The sequence below is a fragment of the Choloepus didactylus genome, chromosome 5, assembly GCF_015220235.1.
Source record: "Choloepus didactylus isolate mChoDid1 chromosome 5, mChoDid1.pri, whole genome shotgun sequence".
In the NCBI taxonomy this organism is placed as follows: domain Eukaryota; kingdom Metazoa; phylum Chordata; class Mammalia; order Pilosa; family Megalonychidae; genus Choloepus; species Choloepus didactylus.
In genome coordinates, this window is record NC_051311.1 from 92850665 (window position 1) to 92874734 (window position 24070).

The 24070-nt window shown below is 39.8% G+C and overlaps 1 protein-coding gene across 4 annotated transcripts in view; it reads right to left on the reverse strand.

Moving 5' to 3' along the window:
* Window positions 1-5188, reverse strand: part of LOC119534302 (gamma-secretase activating protein) — a 120564-nt gene extending 115376 nt beyond the window's left edge. The window contains exon 1 of one of the 4 annotated variants that reach the window (XM_037836494.1): window positions 4949-5184. In XM_037836494.1, the coding sequence (XP_037692422.1) occupies window positions 4949-5057 (109 nt within the window). In that variant the 5' untranslated portion in view covers window positions 5058-5184. Of the gene's footprint in view, window positions 1-4948 lie in introns of all 4 variants that reach the window. The other 3 variants (XM_037836493.1, XM_037836492.1, XM_037836495.1) reach the window with 3 other exon arrangements.
* Window positions 5189-24070: the final 18882 nt, after the last annotated feature.

Sequence of the window (24070 nt, forward strand, 5' to 3'; positions counted from 1 at the left end):
TATCATAAAGCACAGTTATTAAAGTGTTGTCACATCAAATTAATCAGTGGAACAAAATGAAGAACCCAGAAAATGAGACCCAAACATATATGGAAACTTGATATGTGACAGAAGTGAGAATAGGAAGGGCTATTTGGTTAGTGATACTGGAAAAACTAGCTATCAACATGGAACAACAATAAAATTTGATTCCCACATCGTATAACATGCAAAAATAAATTCCAGGTGGATTAAAAAACAAAATATGAAAAGCAGAGCTAAGATCTTTTAGAAGTCTGCATAAAAATATCTTCTTGACTTCTAAATAGAGGAAGACTTCTTTAAAAGATCCAAAGAAGCACAAACCATAAAGAAAAAGACTCAGAAATTAGATCACATTAAAATGAGAATGCTATTTTATTAAAGGCACCATCACAAACTGAAAAGACAGGTTGGAAGAAAATATTTGCAACATGTACTTTGTGCAAAGGACTAGAATCCAGAATACATAAAAGAACCACTGAAAATCAGTACCAAAAAACAAGCACACACAATAGGAAAATGGGCAAAAGGATGGACAGACATTTCTAGAGAAGGGGAAACAAATGGCCAATCAACAAATAAAGAGATGCTCAACCTCAGACTACAATAGAATAACATTTTATGTCTACTAGTACAGCAAAAAAAAAAAAAAAAAAAAAAAAAAAAATCAATAGTTTGTGAGATTTTATACAATATGAGAAACACAATACCATAGGTTGGGGTGTAACCTAGTACAACTACTTTGGAAAACAATTCGGCACTATCCAGGATAGGTGAAGATGTATGCACCACAACTGACAACTCCACTCTTAAGACATACATCCTAGAGAAACCTGTATACATATGCACAATGAATATGCACAAGAGTATTAATAGAAGCATTGTTTGTGATAGCAAACCCTGGAAAACACCCAAATGTCACCCACCAGAAAAAGGATAAGTAATTTGGGTTCCCTGGGAAGCGGTCTGAGGCAGAGCTTAGTGTGCAGGATGTTTATTATGGAATGCTTAATAAAGTAGGATTAATACCTGTAGGAGGGAGGACAAGGAAGCAGGACTGCGCAGAGCTGCAATGATCCCCCTTAGCTGACCGGGGGATCCCCCCATGGGGGAGGTTCTAGAGTTGAAATGGCTTGTCAGCCTTGTCCCTTGTCATGTCAAAATGGCTGGGCCTATTTGCCTCCAGGCAGAAAGGCATGATGTTGGGTGAGGGAGGCAATTGCTCAGGCAATGCCTGAAGGGGCTGACAGTTGAAGACTGTTGACTGCACTCCCAGCAGTTGGGACAAGTCTTTCTTTGAAGGGAGAAACTAGGTGGTGCATCTCCATGTCCACTATAATGTTATATATTCACACACTAGAACAATACAAGCAGAAAAAATGAATGACCTATAGCTACCAGCAATCAACATGAGTATATCACACAATAATGAGAAAAAGATATATAAAAAGCAAAAAGAATACATGTAGTATGTTTTCATTCTTTTAAAGTTCACAAACGAGCAAAATGAAATGATATTTTGTTTAGGGAGAGACACAAATGGGCTAAAACTAAAATAAAATCAACTGAGTGTGAAAAGATAAAAGTTTAAATGGTTGTTAACCTCTGCGGGGTGAGGGATAGAAAGGAATAGGATCAGATAGGGGTGCACTCAAGAGCCTTCAAAAGTCTTGATACTGTTCTATATTTAAGTTGGGTGATAGGTTCATGGCTTTGTTTTGTTTTTATTGTTTTTTCTTTTTATAGCTTACATATGCTCAAATATTCTTTTATATATGTATAGTTGCTTTAATTTTTAAAAGAACAAATAGTATTCTCTCCATTTATTTCATGAGAGACCATTTTTTGAAAGATCAACCCAGGACCAGGAGCAGTTGCAGTAACCAAATCTGGTCTTATTCCTCTACTCCCTGTTGAGTAAAACACTATCCCAGGGGCATCCAGATTTCCATGACTGTCTTAGCACATCTCCCTGGTTATTTTGCCAGGAATATGTCCTACTACATGAATATTACTTAGCACTAAAAAATCTTCAAATTGTATTTTTGTATGATGTTATGATATAAAAGTATTAAGGCTTTACTCGTTACCACAAAGGAGAGTCTAAACTTGCATGTAGTTGTGCCTAAGAGTCTCCCCCTGAGTACCTCTTTGTTGCTCAGATGTGGCCCTCTCTCTCTCTAACTGAGCCATCTCAACAGGTAAACTCGCTGCCCTCCCCACTATGTGGGACCCGACTCCCAGGGGTGTAAATCTCCCTGGCAATGCAGAATACGACTCCCGGGGATGAATGTGGACCCAGCGTCGTGGGACTGAGAATATCTTCTTCACCAAAAGGGGGATGCAAAATGAGATGAAATAGTTTCAGTGGCTGAGAGATTTCAAATGGAGTCGAGAGGTCACTCTGGTGGACATTCTTATGCACTATACAGATAACACCTCTTAGGTTTTAATGTATTGGAATAGCTAGAAGTAAATACCTGAAACTACCAAACTCCAACCCAGCAGTCTGGACTCCTGAAGACGATTATACAATAGTGTAGATTACAAGGGGTGACAGTGTGATTGTGAAGAACTTGTGTATCACACCCCCTTTATCTAGTGTGTGGATGAGTAGAAAAATGGGGATACAAACTAAAGGACAAATGGGGTGGGATGGGGGGATGATTTGGGTGTTCTTTTTTCACTTTTGTTTTTTATTCTTGTTCTGGTTCTTTCTGATGTAAGGAAAATGTTCAGAGATAGATTGTGGTGATGAACGTATAACTATGTTATCATACTGTGGACAGAGGATTGTATACCATGGATGACTGTATGGTGTGCGAATGTATTTCAATAAAACTGAATTTAATTAAAAAAAAAAGTATTAAGGCTTCAAATTTAGAAAGCAAGCATGCAGGGAGGAGACATTACAATGGTATAATTAGTCCTAATTTACATTTGAAAGGCTGGGACTTTGAAAGGAAGACAATTTACACAAATGTGTAGAGTAACAGCTGTGCTAGAAATAAAACAGAATCTCAGATTCCCCTGCTAGTGCTACAAATTATAGCAGAAGACAAATTGAGAAGCTTAGCTTGTGTTTTTTTTTTGAGCTACCACCCACTGCAGACTATTTCCTTAGTAACAATTTTCCTTAGTATAACAGGGCTAATATCTTGCCAAGGCACTCTAAAAGAACAAAATATTACCAATATCAGAAAAGCTGGTATTTCTAGTAAGTTAACCTTCTGAGCATCAAAGCTATCTGCTGTTTAGTGGAACGTCAATACACAAGTTTATATTTCTTCACAGATGAGTGAAAGATACAAGGAAGCCAAAATCTAGTTGGGTCCCACACAGCTTTTCAATCACAAAACACATAACTGAAACATATGACTGTGGCATTTCACACTTCATCTAACTTCTCATTTGCAGTCACCTGCTATTTAGCTGCACAAGGTGAGAGTTCAGAGAAAGACACTGTGGTGGAAAACAGACATGGAGGTGTCTATTGAACTTCAAGAAATTGAACTTCAAAAACTCTCTAGACTTTTGGGAGATTGTTTAAACTTTCTCCTAAAAAAGTGAAGCTTTACTAATAATGCCATTAACTGCAAACTCAAGTCTTGAGCTACTCAAACATATATGACTCCTTATTTGCAACTAACAACCAACATGCCAAGACAAGAAAACCTGCAAATAATTCTATAAGCCTTTGGACAGTGTGAATTTGTAAGTGTGGCAATAGGAAACTTTCATCAGGGTTCAGGAGGGAAGGAGTTATAGACATGGGTAATTTAATAGCCCTCCCCCAAAATGCCTTACAGCAGTCTACAGTGTTTAAGGTAAACCAGAAAAAGAAGGGCAAGCACACTGAAGTGCACAGTTCCAATGCTGCAAAGTGGAACCCGGAGGCATCATGACTTGAAGCCTGAAGAAGGATGCACTATCATTTACAGCAAACGTCTCTTCTTAAAAAGAAGAAAAGAAAAAGAAACTGGGAAATTACCAACTTCCCCCTTTTTAAAGTAGATCAAGGCTAGAAAGGCTCAGAAAGTCACTCTTCATTACCTCACCAAAATCAAAACAAGGATCTTTCTGACAGATGAAAACTAAGTTCTTAATTGCTGGGAATGTATTACAATTCTCCCTGAAAAAGCTGGGCAGGAAATCTGAGCATCACTTTTCCTCACTACCCCGGCTTGCTGGCCCGCAGAGGCGCTGTGCTCGGCGATGGTGTGATGGTTTGGTGCTTTTTTGGAACACCAAACCTTCAGTTCACCGCTCACAACCTAGCCTGAAAGCGAGCCCCTTGCCCTCTTGCGATTCTGTTCACACAGGCACAAAAACACGTCCCACAAATGTGCGGACAAGCGTTGCAACTTTTAGATATTTATATCGTGATTTCATAGTGACTACGTTTCACAGTTTTCTTTCTTGTAATTCACGAACTTCCAGGAGACCCTTATCCTGGCAGAGCCCCTACCCGACGGATGAACTTTCCTAGGCTGGTGAGATGCTAACGAAGAGTAGAGAACGACCCTTTCCCACTCCCTGCAGCTGCTCCTCCACACTCCCCCCAAGATGAGGTGATGCTGAGGGTACCACTTGTGCCCCCGCCTTTCTGCTAAGGGTGAATTACTCTGGACAACAAGCAAGTTAGAAGCGGGAGGGGGCAGTGCCGCCAAGCCGCGCGCGCTCCTGCAGGGGCTCGACCCTCCGACCTTCCCCCAGTGGCCAGGGGTGAGGGTGGCAAAGCCACCCTCCAGAGAGGGAAAGCCATCCCTTTCGGCTCAGCCTTCACAAGCTGGCAGGGGCCCGTTCCCACCACCCAGCCCAGCCTGGGCGCCGCGTCCCCAGCTATGAATGACTCAAACCGCACCCCCACCCCCCCTTCGCCACTTCCCCTCTCAGCCCGCGGCCCCCGGACGCGCGCCTCCCGCACCTGCGCCGCCGCCTCCGGTCCCCGTGGCCGCGGGCGCCGCCCTCTGCGTCCTCAGCCACGGGAGCACGTCCTTCTGGAGGTCGAAGTCGGTTGTGAAACGCAGAGCCATGTCCCGGGCGCCGGTCACCGGGCGGCTCCGGGGCCGGGTGCCTCGGGCATTCCCGGCCCGCCGCGCGCCTACTCGCCCTTCTGTGCCCTGAGCTCGCCCCTCCTTCTTCCCCTCCGCCTTTCCGGGCCGGCCGCCTGCGGGCCGCTGCTTTCGGTTCTGCTGCGTCCCCGCCTGAGAGCCGGGAGCACCGCCTCTTCCCGGCTGTTGCGACCCGCCGCCGCCGAGGCCCGCACCCGGACCCGCCTTCGTCCCTGAGCCCTCAAAGTGCCCCCTCGGTGCGGGGGATGCGCGGAGAGGGGGGCTGGGGGAACGGAGTTTTGGTTTTGTTAGGGGCCCTGGAGGAGATGTGGCTCGACCAGTCGTTTCCAAACTTTAATGCACGTTAGAATCACCTGAGGCTTTTTTAAAAATCCAGATGCCCTTACTAATTAAATCACAATGTGGGCTCCAGGCATCATTTAAAAAAAAAAATCCCCAACTGAGTCTTTTGTGCAGCAAAATTTGGAAGCCTCGTGGTTGTAGAGAGGTATTACCAGCCCCTGAGGAGAATCAAGTTCACCTCAGGACCGGAGGCGGTCGGAGTCTCCGGTCTGTTCGCTTTTTATCAGTGGCATTTGTGATGTTTTATTACTAGTATTTAGGTAGCAAGAAGCTGGGCGCATATGGAGAACGTGATTCTATTTTAAAAGAGAGACTGCAGAAAGTGGAAATGGTTAATCAGCTTAACACAAAGTCTTCTTTGCATGTTTTTACCATTCCCTACGCTGGCTTCACAGAAGCTGAATTGTCTAGAATTCATTTCTCTTTGCAGAGATTAATCTAAAAAACAAAACAAAAGAGCTCTCTTTCTTCCAGGGGCACCTGTGACCTTGGGTGCCTTCTCATCGCCCTCCCCACCCCTACACATCAGTCTAATGTTTTCTTAAGAATCTCACCATTCTTTTGCTTTTGTCGTTCCCGAGAGCAATGTCCCTAAGCTTACTGGTCACTGTACCTTTGGCATTGCCAGATCCAATCCATCCTGAACATGTGCCTCCTTATTACTCTAAAACTGAGTTGTCCTCATGTCCCTGTGCAGAAGACCTTCAGTGACAGCTCACTGCCCTAGGATAAGGTGCCTACTCTTTACCTGATCCTTCCTGCTTTTTCACCTGGAACTTTAGCTTCAGGCTGACCTGGTTTCCAGAACCTGACTGAGTCCACTCTCCTACCTCCCAGAAATAACCTCCAGGCCCTTCCAGCCTGGGCTCCACAAAGCCTTTGCCTCACAACTTCAGCTCACAGTGACTTTCCCAACTTTGACCTCCCAGAGAGTCGTTAATACACCTCTTTTGACAATTATAAACTACCTGAGACATAAAATTTGAATCTTGAGTCTTGGCACAACCCCTCTGTCCCTTGGCCTCTCACAGGGGTTAAAGGAGCACCTGGAATAAATAGTTACTGAATATCCCAAATACAGTCATTGATTAAAAAATGCTTCTTTATGTGTTTCTCAAAGGGTCTGAAAACTACCAGCAGTGGGAAGCTGCTTTAGGACAGATTCCTGGGCTCTAATCCAGACCTGGAAAAGGCCCAGGAATTTGCATTTTTAACCAGTGCCTCTGGTGATTCTTAGGCTTGCTAAAGTTTGAAAACTATGCTAAAGAACAGTCAAAGAAAGTCACAGTTTTGCCCTAGAGACGTGTTTCTCCAACTGTGGTAGTGGATTTCAGGTCCATGTCCACCACCCACTGCTGTATACACCGGAAAATCCTCCCACCTGAAAGTGCATGAAGACTTCAGAGAAATGCTTAATGAAGCTGTTAATATTGTCAGTGCACAAAAGGAAGGTCACTGATTGTAATACAACTAATTTCCTACCAAGTGAAGCTTGTTGGCTTTGGCATACATGCACATCCTCACCTGCATACTTTAAAAATTCTGGTTCACAAAAAAGTTCATGAAAATGAGTTTCCATTGTAAATATTTTTGCAGTTAACTTCTATTTTTTCTGAAAAGACTGGCTTTCCATTAACAGTGATAATATAAAGCTTCTCTTCAAAATAAATTTACTTAAGTACAAAAAAAGTCAATGTAGAGAAGAATGGTTGGAAATAATAATCAACACAGTGCAAGGATGGGACCAAAATCATGAAGGTAGTATATGAATGACTGAATTTTGGAGATCAGGGGCCCAGAGAAAAGACTGGTAACAGGTGACTGACTTACAGGGTTAATATTTGTGAAGGGTTACTATCAAGAAAGTCAAAAGACAACCTACACAAGAGAGAAAATAATTGTTAACCATATATTTGATAAGATAATAATAATATATAAAGAACTGCTACAACTCAAAACAAAAAAGACAAATTGCTTGATTTTTTACAAGGACAAAGTACTTGAATAGACAGTTCTCAAAAGATATACAGATGACCAATAAACACCATTGGTCATCAGGGAAATGCAAATCAAAACCACAATGAGATACATGAAATATCACTTCACACCCACTAGCATGGCTATTATTAAAATAATAATAATAATAATAATAATAATTGTCAAGGATGTGGAAAAATAGGAACCCATATACATTACTGGTAGCATTGTAAAATGGTGCAGCCACTGTGGAAATAAGTTTGGTGATTCTTCAGGAAGTTGAACATAGAATTTATCATATGACTCAGTAATCCCATTTCTAGGTATATACCCAAAACAACTGAAAGCAGGAACTTGAACAGATATTTGCACCAATGTTCATAACGGCATTATTCATAATAGCCAAAAGGAGGAAGCAACCTAAGTGACCATCAATAGATGAATGAATAAACAAAATGTGGTATGTCCACACAATGTAATATTATTCAGCCATTAAAAAAATTCTGATACATGTGACAACAGGGATGAACCTTGAAGACATCATGTTGAGGGAAATGTCAGATACAAAAAGACAAATATTGCATGATCTCGCTTATCTGTAATACCTAGAAAAAGCAAATTTAATAGAGATGGATAGTAAATTGTAGTTTTCCAGGGTTGGGAGTAGAAGGGAGTTACTGCTTAATGGATACAGAAATTTATCTGGGGTGATGAAAAAACTGGGTAATGGGTACTGGTGGTGGTAGCACAATGTTGTGAATGTTATTAAAACTACTGAATTGTACACTTGAAAGTGGTTAAAATGGGTAATTTTGAGTTGTATATATGTCACTACAATAAAAAGTTTTTAAAAATTCTGAAGGGTTAATAGAAGAATGCTGCTGAGCTATGTTTCAATTCTAAAGAAGACAGAACTAGAAACTGCCTTAAAAGCTATCTGATGGAAACATGAAACACTAGAAATGCTTTAACATAGGGTAAAAATATTTCTGTTCCTTTGGGATTTTAAGAATAAGCTATCAGCTTCCTTTAAAATCAGAATATAGTATTTTGTTAAAGACTTATAAATCTTCTAATCAAGGCCCTCATTTTACAGATGAGGACACTGAGGCTCAAAAAGGTGAAATGAGTGTTTGGTCTGAAGTAGCAAAGCTGGGATCAGAACAAATGTCCTACTTCCTGCTACTGATATGTATATTAATTAGATCCAGTGAACTAGAATTAGAGGACTCTTAAATTACCTTCCAGCTTGAGGTAATTGTCCAAATACCATATCCAGACAGGGGTGGAATTCTGGGACCACAGTGAGAATCATAGAGCTTGGTTCATGTGGTTTCCTCCAAGAAGCGTAGGTTCTCTGTAACTTCAGCTTGGATTTTTGGATGCAAAGGAAACCGAAGGAGTGAGAAATGTAGGTTGAGAGAATCGTTTGTATATGGAAGACAGCTTATTTAACAAAGATATTAAACTGAAAAGTTCTATACTGCTTACCTAATCAAGAAAGAGCCCCTAGAAGTGGTCAACTATAGAACTTGACACTGAAGGAATAGGAAAATGGCTATCATCTAACAAAATCTAACCCCAAAGTCTGAAACTATAAGGTATCTAAGGAAAAGACCAAAGATATTGGGTTTGAAATTTGCATTCTGTGGAATAATACATGTGCTAAAAGAATGCTTTTACTATTAAACTCATCTGCATCACAATTAAGTAGAAGTAAAACAACTAAAAACTTTTGGAGGCTACTCCCTTGGAAACACAGCTAAGAAATTTTCTTGGAAATTAATAAAGTTTGCCAAGAAACCCATTAGAATCCAAATGGTACATATTAAGTAAGGTTTCTCTGCACTTCCCAGGAAGTAGTAATTTTATTTTGTTTTGTAACTAATATGTTAAAGCACTTACAATAAGATGGCTTCTTACGTAGCTATTGTGTTGATTAGATATTAAGAATTCTGCCTCCCAAAGTAATTTATTTTTAGCAGATTATTTAGTATAGTTTATTTTAAAAGAAATAAATATTTAATATGGTGGTCATTATGACTCCCTCAAATCCATTTGCCCCCAGTCATGGGGTGCCATTTCCTCTTGCCATTTCCTTTTGATTTAGGTATTGGCGTGTACATCAGTCAGGAATAGGTTCACCAGAAAGTTCATGAAAACCCAACTTAATGATGACTTAAACACACAAGGTTTTATTCTCTCACGTATCTGGCAGTAGACAGTCCAAGACTCCTAGAAGTCATTAGGGACCCAGTATCCTTTGAGATTTTCATTCCACCAGACCCTTGAGTGCACATTGTCCTCATAGTCCAAAATGACTACTAAAGCTCCAATCATCATGCCTGCATTCCAGAAATCAGGACGGAAGAAGAGGAATAAGATTGCGTTAAAGAACGTGGCTTTTCTGGGGGACATAATAGATCCAGACAGGCACACTTGTCATCCACCTTCCCTCTGAAATCTTTAGTCAGTTCTTCTCACTTTTTCCCAGTGGCGTCAACTGGGTGTTTGTTAGAAAAGCAACATCTCAGGCCTCACTCCAGACCCACCCAGTCAGAATCTGCATTTTAACAAGATCCCCAGATGATTCGTGTGCACATTAACATTTGAGAAGCATGGTCTAGCTAACTCATGCTTTGAATAAGGGTTGTTTTCTTTCTCTGTTTTTTAGTGAGTTAGTGGGTTTCAAACCTGTGGTGATTTGGTGCAGAGAAGAGACCTAACTCCAAAATGCAGGAATCAAGGAGATAGAGAAGTCCAAGTGTCCTCCAAAATACACCTAATCTATGCACATCACAGCACAGTAATCCTAATAAAATAAATGGGCATCCTAAATTAAAAAAACATTTTAGTAGTTTAATATTACTCCAATATTAGAGATTTATGCAACAGAAGATGGAAAAAGATGTGGCCTTTCTAGAGAGCTTTTAAAAATGCACAAGATCTTCAAGGTAGATAATCTATATGTCCCTAAATTGCCATTTCCAAGTTCTAACTGTTACCATAAGGACTATTTTAGCAGTCATTTCATAGTGTTATAGTTTTCCAGGGCTACTATGACAAATATCACCAACTGGTTAGCTCAAACAACAGGAATTTATTGTCTCACACTTTGAGAGGCTGGAAGTCCAACAGGAAGGTATCATCAGGCCGTGCTTTCTCCTAGAGTCTGGAGTGTTCTGCAGATGGTTTGCCATCCTTGGCAATCCTTGGCATTCCCGGCTTGAAGATAAATCTCACGGTAATCTCTCTCTCTTTCTCTGACTTCTAATTAACTGCTTCCGAATTTCCTCTGCTTATTAGGACTTCAGCCACATTGGATTAAGGCCCACCCTGATTCAATTTGGCCTTATCCAAATAGGATCTTCAAAAGTCCTACTTACAAGTGAGTTCACAGGGTTTAGAACTTGAACACATCTTTGCAAGGAAGATGACTCAATTCGTCACATATAGACATCCTACACATTTTCTTGATCGAAGAAAGGTATCTCATTTAAATATATTTTTAAATAGAGAAGGTATAGTCCTGTTTCTTAACAGTTACAATGAAATCCCAAAGACCATCCTAACTGTTAACAATAGTTATCTCTGGAGAATCTAACTATGAATGAAGGTGTTAAAAAAATCTTAGGCACATATTAACTTTTTAATTTTAAAAACTAGCTTTAAATTTTAAAACTTCATTCTTCTTTCCTCTTGATTTTTGTAATAAAATTGTTGTACAAGCTTTGAGGGACCATCTTCCTGATAATATGTGCCAATTTTTGTCTTGTGTAGTTGCAGAGATGGCTGATTGCAAATGGACATCATACATTGTTCTTACATGTTTTCTTAGAGAGATGAAACTGAATATATCAGTGATTGATAGCAGAATAGCTGTTTAAATCTCTTAGAGTGAGAGGACTCTCCCGGCAATTTACTGAAAAGAAGATTGACATAGATTTTAAAAGAAATGTTCTGAAGAATAATAGTTCCATGATTTAGAGGGAGATAAAGGATTGCCATTTAACAAGATGGGCTAGACAACGGTTTGAATCTATTCTAAAGGAACTATACCTGATTTACCAGGGGAATAGAGAAAAATTGGGTGAAATGGTCAGAAAGAGTGCTAAATGCTTCAAGTCCAAGAATGCTTCACTAAGTTCTTTTAAAGTTTAGTTGATTAGTAAATATCAATTGGGTGAAATTACTGTATCTCAAACAGGAAAAACAAAGGAACATACAAAATATGAAGAGATTATCAGAGAATTATAAAATGTGTAATATGTGTTATCTGTGATAATTCATTTTATAGAATAAATACATAGATTTTAATATTACTTGTAACAATCAAATTTTAAAATGCTATATTCTCTGTCAGTCATAAATCACTCCATTTCTAAGCGGCTTCTTAGATTCTTCTCTTCATATTAAACCATGTCATTTTAAAACAGAAATTTAACTTACTTTTTTGTGATTTATTTACACATAAATGTTCCTTCTTCCCCTTTTCTGCTTCCCTTTCCTCCTTATCCCCTTTTATTCCTTCCTTTTCCCACTTCTCTTCCTGAACAATTCCATCCTAAATCCATTAGGTGGAACAAAGAAATGTAAGCATCTGTACAGGTTGAGGGTGGGGTGATGGTCAAAATTGGAATGTCAAAGCCCAAGCATGATGAGGAAAGCATCACTGGGCAGGGAGTTGATTAGCCTGGGTGTCAGAACCCAAACTGGGTGAAGAGGGCATCCATTGTGGGTGGTGTAGAAGGGTGGTTACCCAGTAGGGAGTGTTAGAGTTCAAGGGGCTTGAGAAGGGCAGCTGCACAGGGTGGGAGTGTCAACTGACATGGGAAATTGTTTGCTTACATGAGGATTGATCAAGTAAGTAAATATATTAAGAATATTGAGAGCCAGGTTTCTCACTGGAAGTCAAGGGAGTTACAAAAAAGAAGAAAATTAAAATAAACCCTGTAGTGTTGGATTGGAATTGGAGGTATTGTTGTAAACTTACATTTTCAAAAGATGATGATAGCTGAGAGAAACAGACATGATAGATAGATGGAAATGTAGATGTAATGTAAATGTGTCTACATGAATATGCATCTATGTACATACATGTATTCCCTCCCTCTGTCCACTGAAAGCCTGGGAACAGTAATACCTACATATCAACTAACACACCTACCATAAATAAAAGAACAAGATGAGCCTAGAGTATCTTGTAGTGCCAGAAAGCAAGAACATGCTCAAAGCATGAGGGAGACATGTCAGAAGGACACAGGAGGCAGCGCGAACAGGCTCCCTGCTGGCCAAATCTGGACAAAAGGAGGATCAAAATGCACTAAGGATTATAACCCGTTGAATAAAACAAGAAACCATGAGTCAGTACAGAAATCGATACATAAAGAGATACCTATAGATACACTGAAAGGAACAGGATATCCTCATAGGTTCAAAGTACCTACCAACAAAACGCGTATTAAGCCTGGTATATACCACCTTAATCAAGGGATCAAGGTCAGCATCAATGGCAAGGGGACAAATGGAAATCAGAGGATGCAATCATTTCCAAAAATGAATAACCTTAATGCAATCATGAGGAAACATCATTCAAATTCAAATTGAGCGACATTCTACAAAATAACTGGAATGTAATCTTTGAAAGGGTCAAGGTCATGAAAGCCACTGAGGAACTGTTCCTGACAGGAGACTGAAGAGACCTCACAGTTAAATGCTCCATGTGATCCCAACCTAGATCCTTCTGCTATAAAATGCCTTATTGGGTCAGCTGAATAAACTCGAATGGGTCTGAGGATTAGTTGGTAGTGATGTATCAAGGTCAATTTCCAAGGTTGTACTGTGGTTATGTAGGGGAATGTTCTTGTTTGTAGAAAACACACGTGAAAGTATTCCAGGGGCAGGGATGGTGGTGTGGTAATGGGGCATCAGGTCAAATAGTCCAGAAAAAAAATTTACTTGTACTGCACTCCCAACTTTTCTGTAGGTTTGTGATTATTTTAAAATTAAAAAGAAATGTTTAAACATATATATATGTATATATATGTGTGCCGGTTTGAATGTATTGTGTCCCCCAAATGCCATTGTCTTTGTGGTCTTGTGGGACAGACGTTTTGGTGCTTATTAGATTTGCTTGGAATGTGCCCCACCCAGCTGTGGGTGGTGACTTTGGTGGGATACTCCCATGGAGGTGTGACCCCACCCATTCAGGGTGGGCCTTGATCAGTGGGGCCATATAAAACATGCTGACTCAAAGAGACTGGACGGAGTGCAGCTGTGAGTGATGTTATTTGAAGAAGAGCAAGCTTGCTAGAGAGGAACGTCCTGGGAGAAGCCATTTTGAAACCAGAACTTTGGAGCAGACGCCAGCCATGTGCCTTCCCAGCTAACAGAGGTGTTCCGGATGCCATTTGCCATCCTCCGGTGAAGGTACCTGATTACTGATGTGTTACCTTGGATACTTTATGGCCTTAAGACTGTAACTGTATAGCCAAATAAACCCCCATTTTATAAAAGCCAATCCATCTCTGGTGTTTTGCATTCTGCAGCATTAGCAACTAAAACAGATTTTGGTACCGAGAGTGGGGTGTTGGTGCTGCTGAGTTTGCAAATACCAAACATGTTGGAATGGCTTTTTAAATGGATAAGGGGAAGATTCTGGAAGAATTGGGACGAGCTTGATAGAAAAGGCCAAAACTGCTTTAAAGAGACTGTTTGTGGAAATATGGACTCTAAAGATACTTCTGATGAGGACTTGAACAGAAATGATGAATATGTTGTTGTAAACTGGAAGAAAGGCGATCCTTGTTTTAAAGTGGCAGAGAATTTGGCAAAATTGAGTCCTGGTGTCAGATGGAAGGAAGAATTTAAAAGTGACAACCTGGAATACTTAGCTGAGGAGATCTCCAGACTACCTGTGGAGGATATACCCTGGCTTCTCCTTGCAGCTTGTAGTAAAATGCGAGCGGAGAGAGATAAACTTAGAACTGAACTCTTGGGTTCAAAGAAACCAGAAGTTGATGGCTTGGAAAATTACAGGCTTCCAGGGGGTGGAATCCCAGAAGCTACAGCCCAACATGAGGATGTAACCAAACATGGAACCCAGCCGCCATTTCAGTACAAGCCAAGATTGGAGATGGAATTATCCAGAAAGGATTTGTGGAAAGTCCTATTGTCTGATGGCTTTGACCCCTGCATGCTTCATGCAAAGCCAACAGAATTTTTGCGAGATCTTTATAGACGGAGCCATTGCCGGTCTGGACTGGAGGAGACAGACAAGGAACAAACTGAAGGAAAAATTTATTCAAAGGCAGAGCCATGGAGGTTGAGGTCTGGAGTCAAGAGGTCTCGGGCTGGGAGAGCGGAGCAGCCCACATGCATGGAAAGGGTGAGTTTGCCCTGGAGGTCGAGGGCGGGCTTTCCGCCTCGATGCTCTGGAAGAGTTTTGCCACCCGAGGTCCCAAAGAGGGTGGAGCACATTCCCAGGGAATTGGGGAGAGCCTGGCTGCCACCCCACTGCTCTGAAGGGGTTGAGCCTGTGCCCCGGAGATGGAAAGGAATCCGGGAGCTGCCCCGATGTTTGAGGAGGGTGGGGCCGAGAAGGTGGTCTCCCCAATGTGTGGGTCTGTTGGAGCACTCACCTAAGCGTTTGGAGAGGAAAGGGCTGCCGAAAAGGCCCTTAGGAAGGGTTAGGTTCCCGCTCTCTCAAGCCCCAAGGATGCAACGTTGTTCTGTTAATGACTCTCAGACTTTGAAATCTAATGGAGTTTGTCCTGTGGGTTTTAGGAACTGTTTTGCTCCTGTTAACCCTGTTTTCCTTACTGTTTCTCCTTATGGCAATGGAAATGTTTATCCTATGAATGTCTCTCCTTTGTATATTGGAAGCATATAACTTGTTCTAAGTCTACAGATCCAAGGCTAAAGGAGAATTGTGCCTTAGGACCCACCACGCCTAAATTGATTTTGATGGGATTTTGTACTTAACTTTTGTTACTGAAATGGTTTAAGTTTTTGTGATATTGTGATGAAAAGAATGATATTTGGAAAGATAATGTCATTTTGGGGTCCAGGGGGTGGAATGTGCCGGTTTGAATGTATTGTGTCCCCCAAATGCCATTGTCTTTGTGGTCTTGTGGGACAGACGTTTTGGTGCTTATTAGATTTGCTTGGAATGTGCCCCACCCAGCTGTGGGTGGTGACTTTGGTGGGATACTCCCATGGAGGTGTGACCCCACCCATTCAGGGTGGGCCTTGATCAGTGGGGCCATATAAAACATGCTGACTCAAAGAGACTGGACGGAGTGCAGCTGTGAGTGATGTTATTTGAAGAAGAGCAAGCTTGCTAGAGAGGAACGTCCTGGGAGAAGCCATTTTGAAACCAGAACTTTGGAGCAGACGCCAGCCATGTGCCTTCCCAGCTAACAGAGGTGTTCCGGATGCCATTTGCCATCCTCCGGTGAAGGTACCTGATTACTGATGTGTTACCTTGGATACTTTATGGCCTTAAGACTGTAACTGTATAGCCAAATAAACCCCCATTTTATAAAAGCCAATCCATCTCTGGTGTTTTGCATTCTGCAGCATTAGCAACTAAAACAATATGTAAGGTTTTCTTTTCCACAGAAGAAACTGTCATCTCCTATTGTGCTAAGAGCAAACTTTCAATAATAACATACATGGGTTTAATTTAAAACATTGAGTTATCAGAAAATACAAAGAGCTTTAAACTACATTGTATTTCCTCCTCTATTGCAAACTCCTAAAGAAAGTTGCTACACATATTAATCTTGTGCTCTGTGATGTTTAATTCTGCAAAACTGACAGAAAATAAACCATAGACAGATAAAAGAAGTATGATGGAAATTTTTATTTTTACCTTTTAAATGACTCTCTTTTCTTCTTAATAGGAATCTTCCATTAACTGCCTTCAGGGAAAAAATTACTAAAATTAAACAGTTTTTTTCCAAATCAATCATATGACTATTTCATAGGGAAATTGATGACAAAGAATAACTAATAGCTATGAAAGAAACATTTTCATTAAAAATGCATACATTGACTTAATGAAAATCTTTGTGAATCTCATGAGCAGCACTTAGCCAAGTACAAAGAAATATATAACAGATATCTGTGAGTGTAGCAGATTTTTAATGTTCAGACTGCCATGTGTTCTGTAGATAGATCCTTTTTTCAGACTTCTAAACACAGTTGAAGCCACCAGAGAGAATATCTGAAGCACTTCACTGAAATCTTGGCAGCCAAGCCCCTAGCTCCCGCTTTCCCTGAAAGCTGCCTTTACTAAAGCTGAACAGTCCCCCAGAAATGCTCTTCACAGAAGTCCTATTGTCACCACCTCTGAAGGGGCAATTCCTGGAGGAACCGAGTTAGCCAATCTAGAGCCTTGAATAAACAAAAACTACATAAATAAATTACCATCTGGAAAGTGGTGGATCAGTGTGCTCTTTTGAATGCCCCTAGGAAAAAGAAAAATTAACTATTTTGTTGTAATATGCAATTCTCCAATTTTGGGGACTCTGCTGTCCCTACTCCCACTCCCTTGAGCATCAGTTTGGGGGGGAAGGGAAGTATCAGTCTCACCTTCAGCTGTTGAATCACAAGAACCTCTTTTCTTTGACAAGATTCAACATTCAAAATATAGTGTAAATGATCTAAAATGAAAGTCGTGCATCCTTGCTAAGAATCCTGTGTTTTCTGCATTTTTCACCTGTTTGTGATTGAATTTTTTCAGCTGCTGTCTCTTCCACTTGGCCTTGGTAATTAGAGCTGGGAAATGCTTCCTGATTCCAGTTCTCCATGGTGGCCTCTTGCCCCCCTCCACTTTCCTCCCACTGAACCTATCTCTTTGGTGTCTTTGTTCTCAGCACAGTGTAGCCCCAGCAGCACTGATCAAAGTTCTATGACTACACATTGACTCATCAACTACTCAAAGATCTTTGTAAGTCGCTTCTTTTTTTTATTTCGGTGGTGGTTTAATTTTATTTATCTTATTCTTTATGAATCATAATATACAAAGGGAACATGATTTGACATGAGGTATAAAAGAAATCCATGTCATAGAAAATATTTTTGAAAAAGGTTTTACAGTGCCAAAAAAAAAAAAAAGGAAACCCCTGAAACTTTCTCTGGGTGTCAATATACACACAGGTTTAGAGAAATAGAAATTCTAGCCCAGTGAATTCAAAAAGGATTCCAGCAGTTAATCACCAAAATGGCCAATTATCAGCCCTCTTAAAACCCCTGTTATTTTCTGAAAATAAATTAATTGTGTTAGTATTGAGATTTGTAGGTGAGTTTTTAAGATTTTCTTGAGGGTTTCATTAATGTTGCCTTCCTTTGCTTAATTTTTTTAAAACTATGCCTAGTTGAAACCCTCTTAATTTCCTAAAATCTATGTCTTTTCCATATTTTGAACCTAACCTTTTCTTTAAAAAGGTGATCTGTATCTGTATCATTTTAGTCAAAGCTTGTTTTGAGGCATATTCCTCCAGGTCTGCTGGAAGAGGGAGTGAGACAAATTAGAGCCAAAGGGAAAGTGATATCCTTTCTCCTGTGTGGAATCAAGATGCTGTCGGAATGTTCATTATTAATGTATCCTTTCCCTTGAGGCTTCTGGCTTGCCAAATATCCATCTAATCTGTGTCCTCCCCTGGGAGAAGACAGTACAGTTCCATGTCCCGATACTCTCTGATAGTATCAAAACCTTGTTGCTTACAGAAAAAGCCTGGCATCTTCACCTAGGTTGGCCGAATGCTCACTTGAGTCTCAAGAGGGTAAAGAATTTCAGATATTAAAAAAAAAAAAAAAAAAAAAAGCTAGCAATAGGGTGATGACCTGGAAAAAGAACTTAACTGAGAGTTAAGAGACCTAAATTCTTGTCCCAGCCCTGATATTCCGCTGTTTCTCTGGCCTTGGGCAAGTCACTTAAACTTTCTGGACTCAGTTTCCCTGTTTGTAAAATGAAGGGGTTGGACCATGATCCTCACATTCCCTTTTGTTTATAAACAATTCTCTGATTCTTGGGTATAGTAGCACTAAGAAAATCCAAAAAAGATATCCACTCACCACCACCAGTCACCAAGTTTATATATGGAGACAGGCTTATGAGAAAATTGCTACTCTCAAAAAAAAGGAAAGATTAACATTTTAACAGTGAGAGATACCCTGTATAGAAGGGTAAAATAAATTCTACAAAGTAAACTAGGAAAGTGGAATTGAGGATTAAGCAGTTCGGGTTTAGTCCCCAATTTCTCTTCAAAGAGCAAACTGTAGCTCTTTCCACAGACCACTGAATAAATGCCTGATTGTTCTATGGGGGTAATCAAACCCTTCTATTTAATCTAAGACTCAAGCAGTCTTGTTATTTTTGCTTTAAAAATGCTTTATTCAAGGTTTCTTTTGGTATTACAAAAGTCCTAACTGCTTACATATTGATTATATGGAATTCAGATAAACCAATCTTCCTCCTTTATCCTTCAGTCAGAGAAGTCCCTTTTGGTGTTTGCAGTTGAATAATTATTCTCATAAACAAATTAGCATTGGAATAAATAAAGACCCAGAAGTCTGATGTGGCTGAGTCTACTCAATTTCCTCTTTCTCCTTCATATATTTACATATTAATTTTAAGCCATAGGTGAAAATGGAGCCTGCTCTTTCCCAGTCTCTCTTAGATGTTGCCAAGAACAAATGTTTCCTAAGGGAAGGTTTCTTGTGGGGAATATTGATTCCAAGTATGATTAGTCCCCAAACCTGAAGCTAAGACTGTGTGAGGAGGACTGAAATGCAATGTAGGGTACAATCACAAGTATGTAAACCAAAAGAAGTTGGCTGTCCTTTCCAACATTCTCCACCAAGGATGGGGAAAATGGATTCCTATTGGGAACCTCATTCACCAACAGTTGAAATTGGAACATATGTCACACTTGTATGCTGTTTAACTTAAAGACAAGCTCTCTTTCCTGGAATTGCTTTTTGTCTGAGGGCAGGGAGCTGGGAGTGTGTTGGGATGCTAGGCCTCTATTGTTAGCTAGGGTGCAAATCACCCCTTGGTATCAGAATCTCCAAGGATGATGGGTGAGGTGGGGGAATGGCCTGGGGCATTCTTTCTCTGAGCCATCCCTAGCATATTTCTCACCTTTACTTTTTCCTCTCTCCCAAAGTTCACTGGAGAGCATGGCAGGCACAAGAGGAAAAGGTGGTCAAGAGGAAAAGAAAAAAAGAGTAGTGGTGTAACTGAGAAGTTAGGATTTAAGGAGTGAATATGATTACTGAATCATTATAAAGATTTTCCTTTTTACTTTCTGGTATACTAGAGTAGACAGAGAGAAATACCTGAAACCTGAATTGTAATCCAGCTGCCTTGATCTATGATAATGATTGTATAGCCTTTATTTTGTGCCTTGTGATTGTAAAAACCTTGTGACTAATCTTCACTTGTACCCATTTATCCAGTTTTTCGACTTTACAGTCTTATGATCACTAAAGACAGCCTCTAGTGTTTATTATTGAAGGGTCTTGGGCCAGCTCAGAACTAATCCATCCCAAGTCCAAAGTTATCTTGATAACCAAAGCTGGGTCTAACCAAAATGGGCCCGCCTGACATACACACTAGCTTAGACTTTAACCTACAAGTCACCTATACTTCATTATTATACTAAAAATCATGTCCATCATTATATTAAGGCCGCCATTTTCTTACATACGTTCTGTGACTAAGTATGTAGTCAATCTGCACATGCTCAATAATTAGATCACTTCTAATTACATCATCTAGGGCCATTATACTCATTATCCTAAAACCTTCTTTGATGCTGTAAAACTATCAGAATTACTGCAGTTCGGGGAGATAGATTTTGGACCGAAAGGCCATCTGTTCTGCTTCTCACCTAGCAATAAACTCTTTCTCTTTGAAACCCCAGTGTCTCAGGAATTGGTCATTTGAACACATCAGGCAAAAGAATCCCCCGCCTTGATCTGGTAGCAGTGAGATGGGGTAGTAGAGACAAGAGTTATAGTGATGGTAAGGCTCAGGTTCTTTTCAGGCCTCCTTGTCCCTTTTTCTTTCCCTCTCAGGCCCTCTGCAAGGTCTGTAACCAAATGTTAGGACAGCAAAAGAGAGAAGCCTTGTTTTCACAGTAGACAATATTAACCGCAAGTTGGAATAGCTCCCGTCTTGGCATTTTATCTTGGATGAGATCTGAACACCAGAGGAAAATATTTCACCTCCTAAAATACAAATTCTGAGCTGGTTCAGAAAGAGGAGCACCCCACTAATGAGTCAGAAGAATGAGCTTCTTACTTTTTGTGATCAGCCATCGGCCCTACTGCTCATAGGACACTAGCCCAGGCCCCCCCACCCTTCACTATTAACCTGTGAGATTCAAATAGTAGAGGTCACCTTTAACTTGTACAGGAATCCTCCCGGGAGGGGTGTTAAGGCACAAATTGCTGGGCCCCACCCCCAGAGTTTCCAATTTGCATTTCTAGCAAGTTCCCGGGTGATGCTTACGCTGTTGATCCGGCGAACCACACTTGAAAACTACTGTTCTAGCATATAATAGGCAATTAACAAACATTTGTTGTTCATTTTCATGATGGGAGGTCATGGATGGGAGCTATAGAACAGAAGAAGATAGGAATCATTTCATTCCAGATCTCTGAGTTTATATGTATTTGTTGTACTTTTCCTCACTCTATTTCCCATAATGTTAATGCAGTTTTAGCAATTTCAGGAAACAGCCATTGCTTTCCTCCTTGTAAGACATGAAAATTTAATAACAGGTAAAGGGGTATTTTAAAAGAAACCGTTGTTTCCTGTGCCGGTGTTTCCTTGCTGCTTACATATTCGACATGAAAGGAATTACATAAATCGTCTTTTGATTTTCTTTCAAATCTTTAGGAAAACTTATCAGTTAACAAGGACCAGGTGATTTGCTATGATTTACACAGGAACTTTGTTTAAACATAAAGAAGCATTTCTGACATGGAGAAATCTTTTCCAACGCAAGTAAGCAGAATTGATCATGAACCAGAAAAATACTATAATCTGCATATTTGAGTTTAGAACTGCTGTTTATTTCATGTCATTTCTTCAGCTCTTCCCCTTTAGCTTCAAGCCTGAACATACTGAGTTAAAAGAAAGTGAATTTTTTAAAACTTACACTTGTGACTGTTTATCCATTGTCAAAACTCCCTCCTCTTTAGACATAGACATGCATACAGTTTTGGAAAAAACTGAAAGGGCATGAAGAGCCAACCTTTATTTAGTGAAACCAAATAATGCATTTTCATCAATTTGCTGATGACTGGAATTACTTAAGATTTGCCAGGACCACTGCAGTGACAATATATTTTCTTGTAATTATCATTCTCCATGCTCAAAAGCTTTATAGACTTTAAAAATGAATCTCTGTAACATCCCTCTGAGCTAAATGAGGAACAGAAGCAATTATCTCCTCTTTACAGATGAATAGGTAGACACAAAGGAATGGAGACTGATCCAGCCAGGAAAGAAATCAAGCTAAGAGTACAAATAACTCTAATATAATCTGCCTCTCCTATTGTAACAGAGAAGTTAGGATTTCAGAAATTATTATGATTACTGAATCAATATATAGATATTTCTTTTTATTTTCTGGTATATTAGAATAGACAGAGGGAAATACCTGAAATTACTGAACTGTAATCCATCTGCCTTTATCTTTGACAATGAATGTATAACTATATAGCCGTTATCTTGTGATTGTAAAAACCTTGTGACTGACCCTCACTTATACCCTCTTATCCTGTTTTTCAACTTTAGAGTCTTATGATCACTAAAGACAGCCCCTAGTGTTTATTAATGAACAGCCTTGAATCAGCCCAGAACTAACCCACCCCAATTCCAAAGCTATCCGATAGTCGGAGCTGGATCTAACCAAAATTGGTGTGCCTGACATGCATGGTAGCTTAAACTTTAACCTATAAATGACCTATATTTCATTATAATACTAAGAATCATGCCCATCACCATATTAAGGCCACCATTTTCTTACATATGTTCTGTGACTAAGCATGTAATCAGTCTGTGCATGCTCAATAATTAGATCATCTCTAACCTTGTCATCTTCAGCCATGGTGTTCATCATTCTAAAATCTGTCCATCTTTTGGTACTATAAAACTATCAGAGTTACTGCAGTTCACATAGACAGATTTTTAGGCCGATAGGTCATCTGATCTCCTGCTTCAGATCCAGCAATAAACTCTTTCTCTCTTTGAAAACTTGGTGTCTCAGGAATTGGTCATTTGAGCACATCGGGCCAAGAACCCACTGCTTTTAATTGGTATCACTATCAGTATCATTTTCCTTTGATTCACAAGAATCCATGTTGATGGGAAACTCTAAAGGCATTGTTTTCTCATTCTTTAGTGAAGTGGAAACACACTCTAGTAGGGACATCTAAAGAAAGGAAATGATGAGACTGGTAAATGTGAGCAGAATTAGCCCAAGACTGTGGACACAGTTTTTTGTTTTAGTTTTTCTGCATAATATGACCAAGGTCCTTCAATGCTGAATCCCATCAGTGCCTGATCAACTAGCTTCTGTTTGCATAAAAGCAGCAGAGGGGGGATAATATTAAGCTAATAGACATTATCGCACAGCTGCAAATCTCTAAATGTACTCAACATTTGAGTACCAAGCAACTGGGAATTTTTCTGAATGACAGTAGTTTTCAGTTCCAAAATCTCAGAAAATAGTCTCTGGTCAGGAACTAAATTGCTGATACCAAACAGCTGAGCCACAGTCTCTGGCGAGAGAATGATGACAGCTCTAGAACCTGCACTACTGACCCCCTTTCATTTTGTACCAGTATTTTGTTTTAGTCCTGGCTCTGCCATTGGTTGGTCATGTGAAGTTGGACAAATCGTTCAACCCATTTAGTCTTCAGATTCTCCTGTAAATGAAATACTGGGACGGCTCTCCAAGGTCTTTTAAGCTCAGAATTCCATGATTCCAATAAGGTATATTCTAAAACATTTTAAAAGCCTATCACAAAAATCATATGAAAGCATATTACATTTTCCTTTGCTCATAAGGGAGAACATGGTACGTATATCCTTAACAGAGTAGGTTAAATAATGTCTTTGTGTATGTGTGTGTTGTGTGTGTGTGTGTGTAGAAAATGATTCTTGGTCTTCTGTAAATAAATAAAACAAAGTATTTAAATAATATTTAGCAATAAGTAACATTCATATCATATATAAGATAGAAGGATTATGACTGGGGTCAGAGATCATAAAATTATATGAGAACATCAGTAATTAAATTGTCCCTATTACTCTCCATAAAAACTAGAACAAAATCAAAGAAGCAGTTAAAATAAAGCTACAATATAACAGATTAAAACATAAAGAAATTATAAGAGTAAAATAGCAATATTAAAAATAATAGTAAGTAGTTACAATCTTACTATAAGACAGCACTGTTGTAAGTAGTTTCCATGTATTTAACTGGTTTAATTTTCACAATACTAGAGGTATTAGTTATTATTTTCCTCCTCTCTTAAGATGAGGCGCCAAGAAGTATCCTGCCTAAGGTCATACAGCCAGCTATATCTAGGGTGTTTTGTGAAGTCATGTAATATTTGTGAAGTGTTGC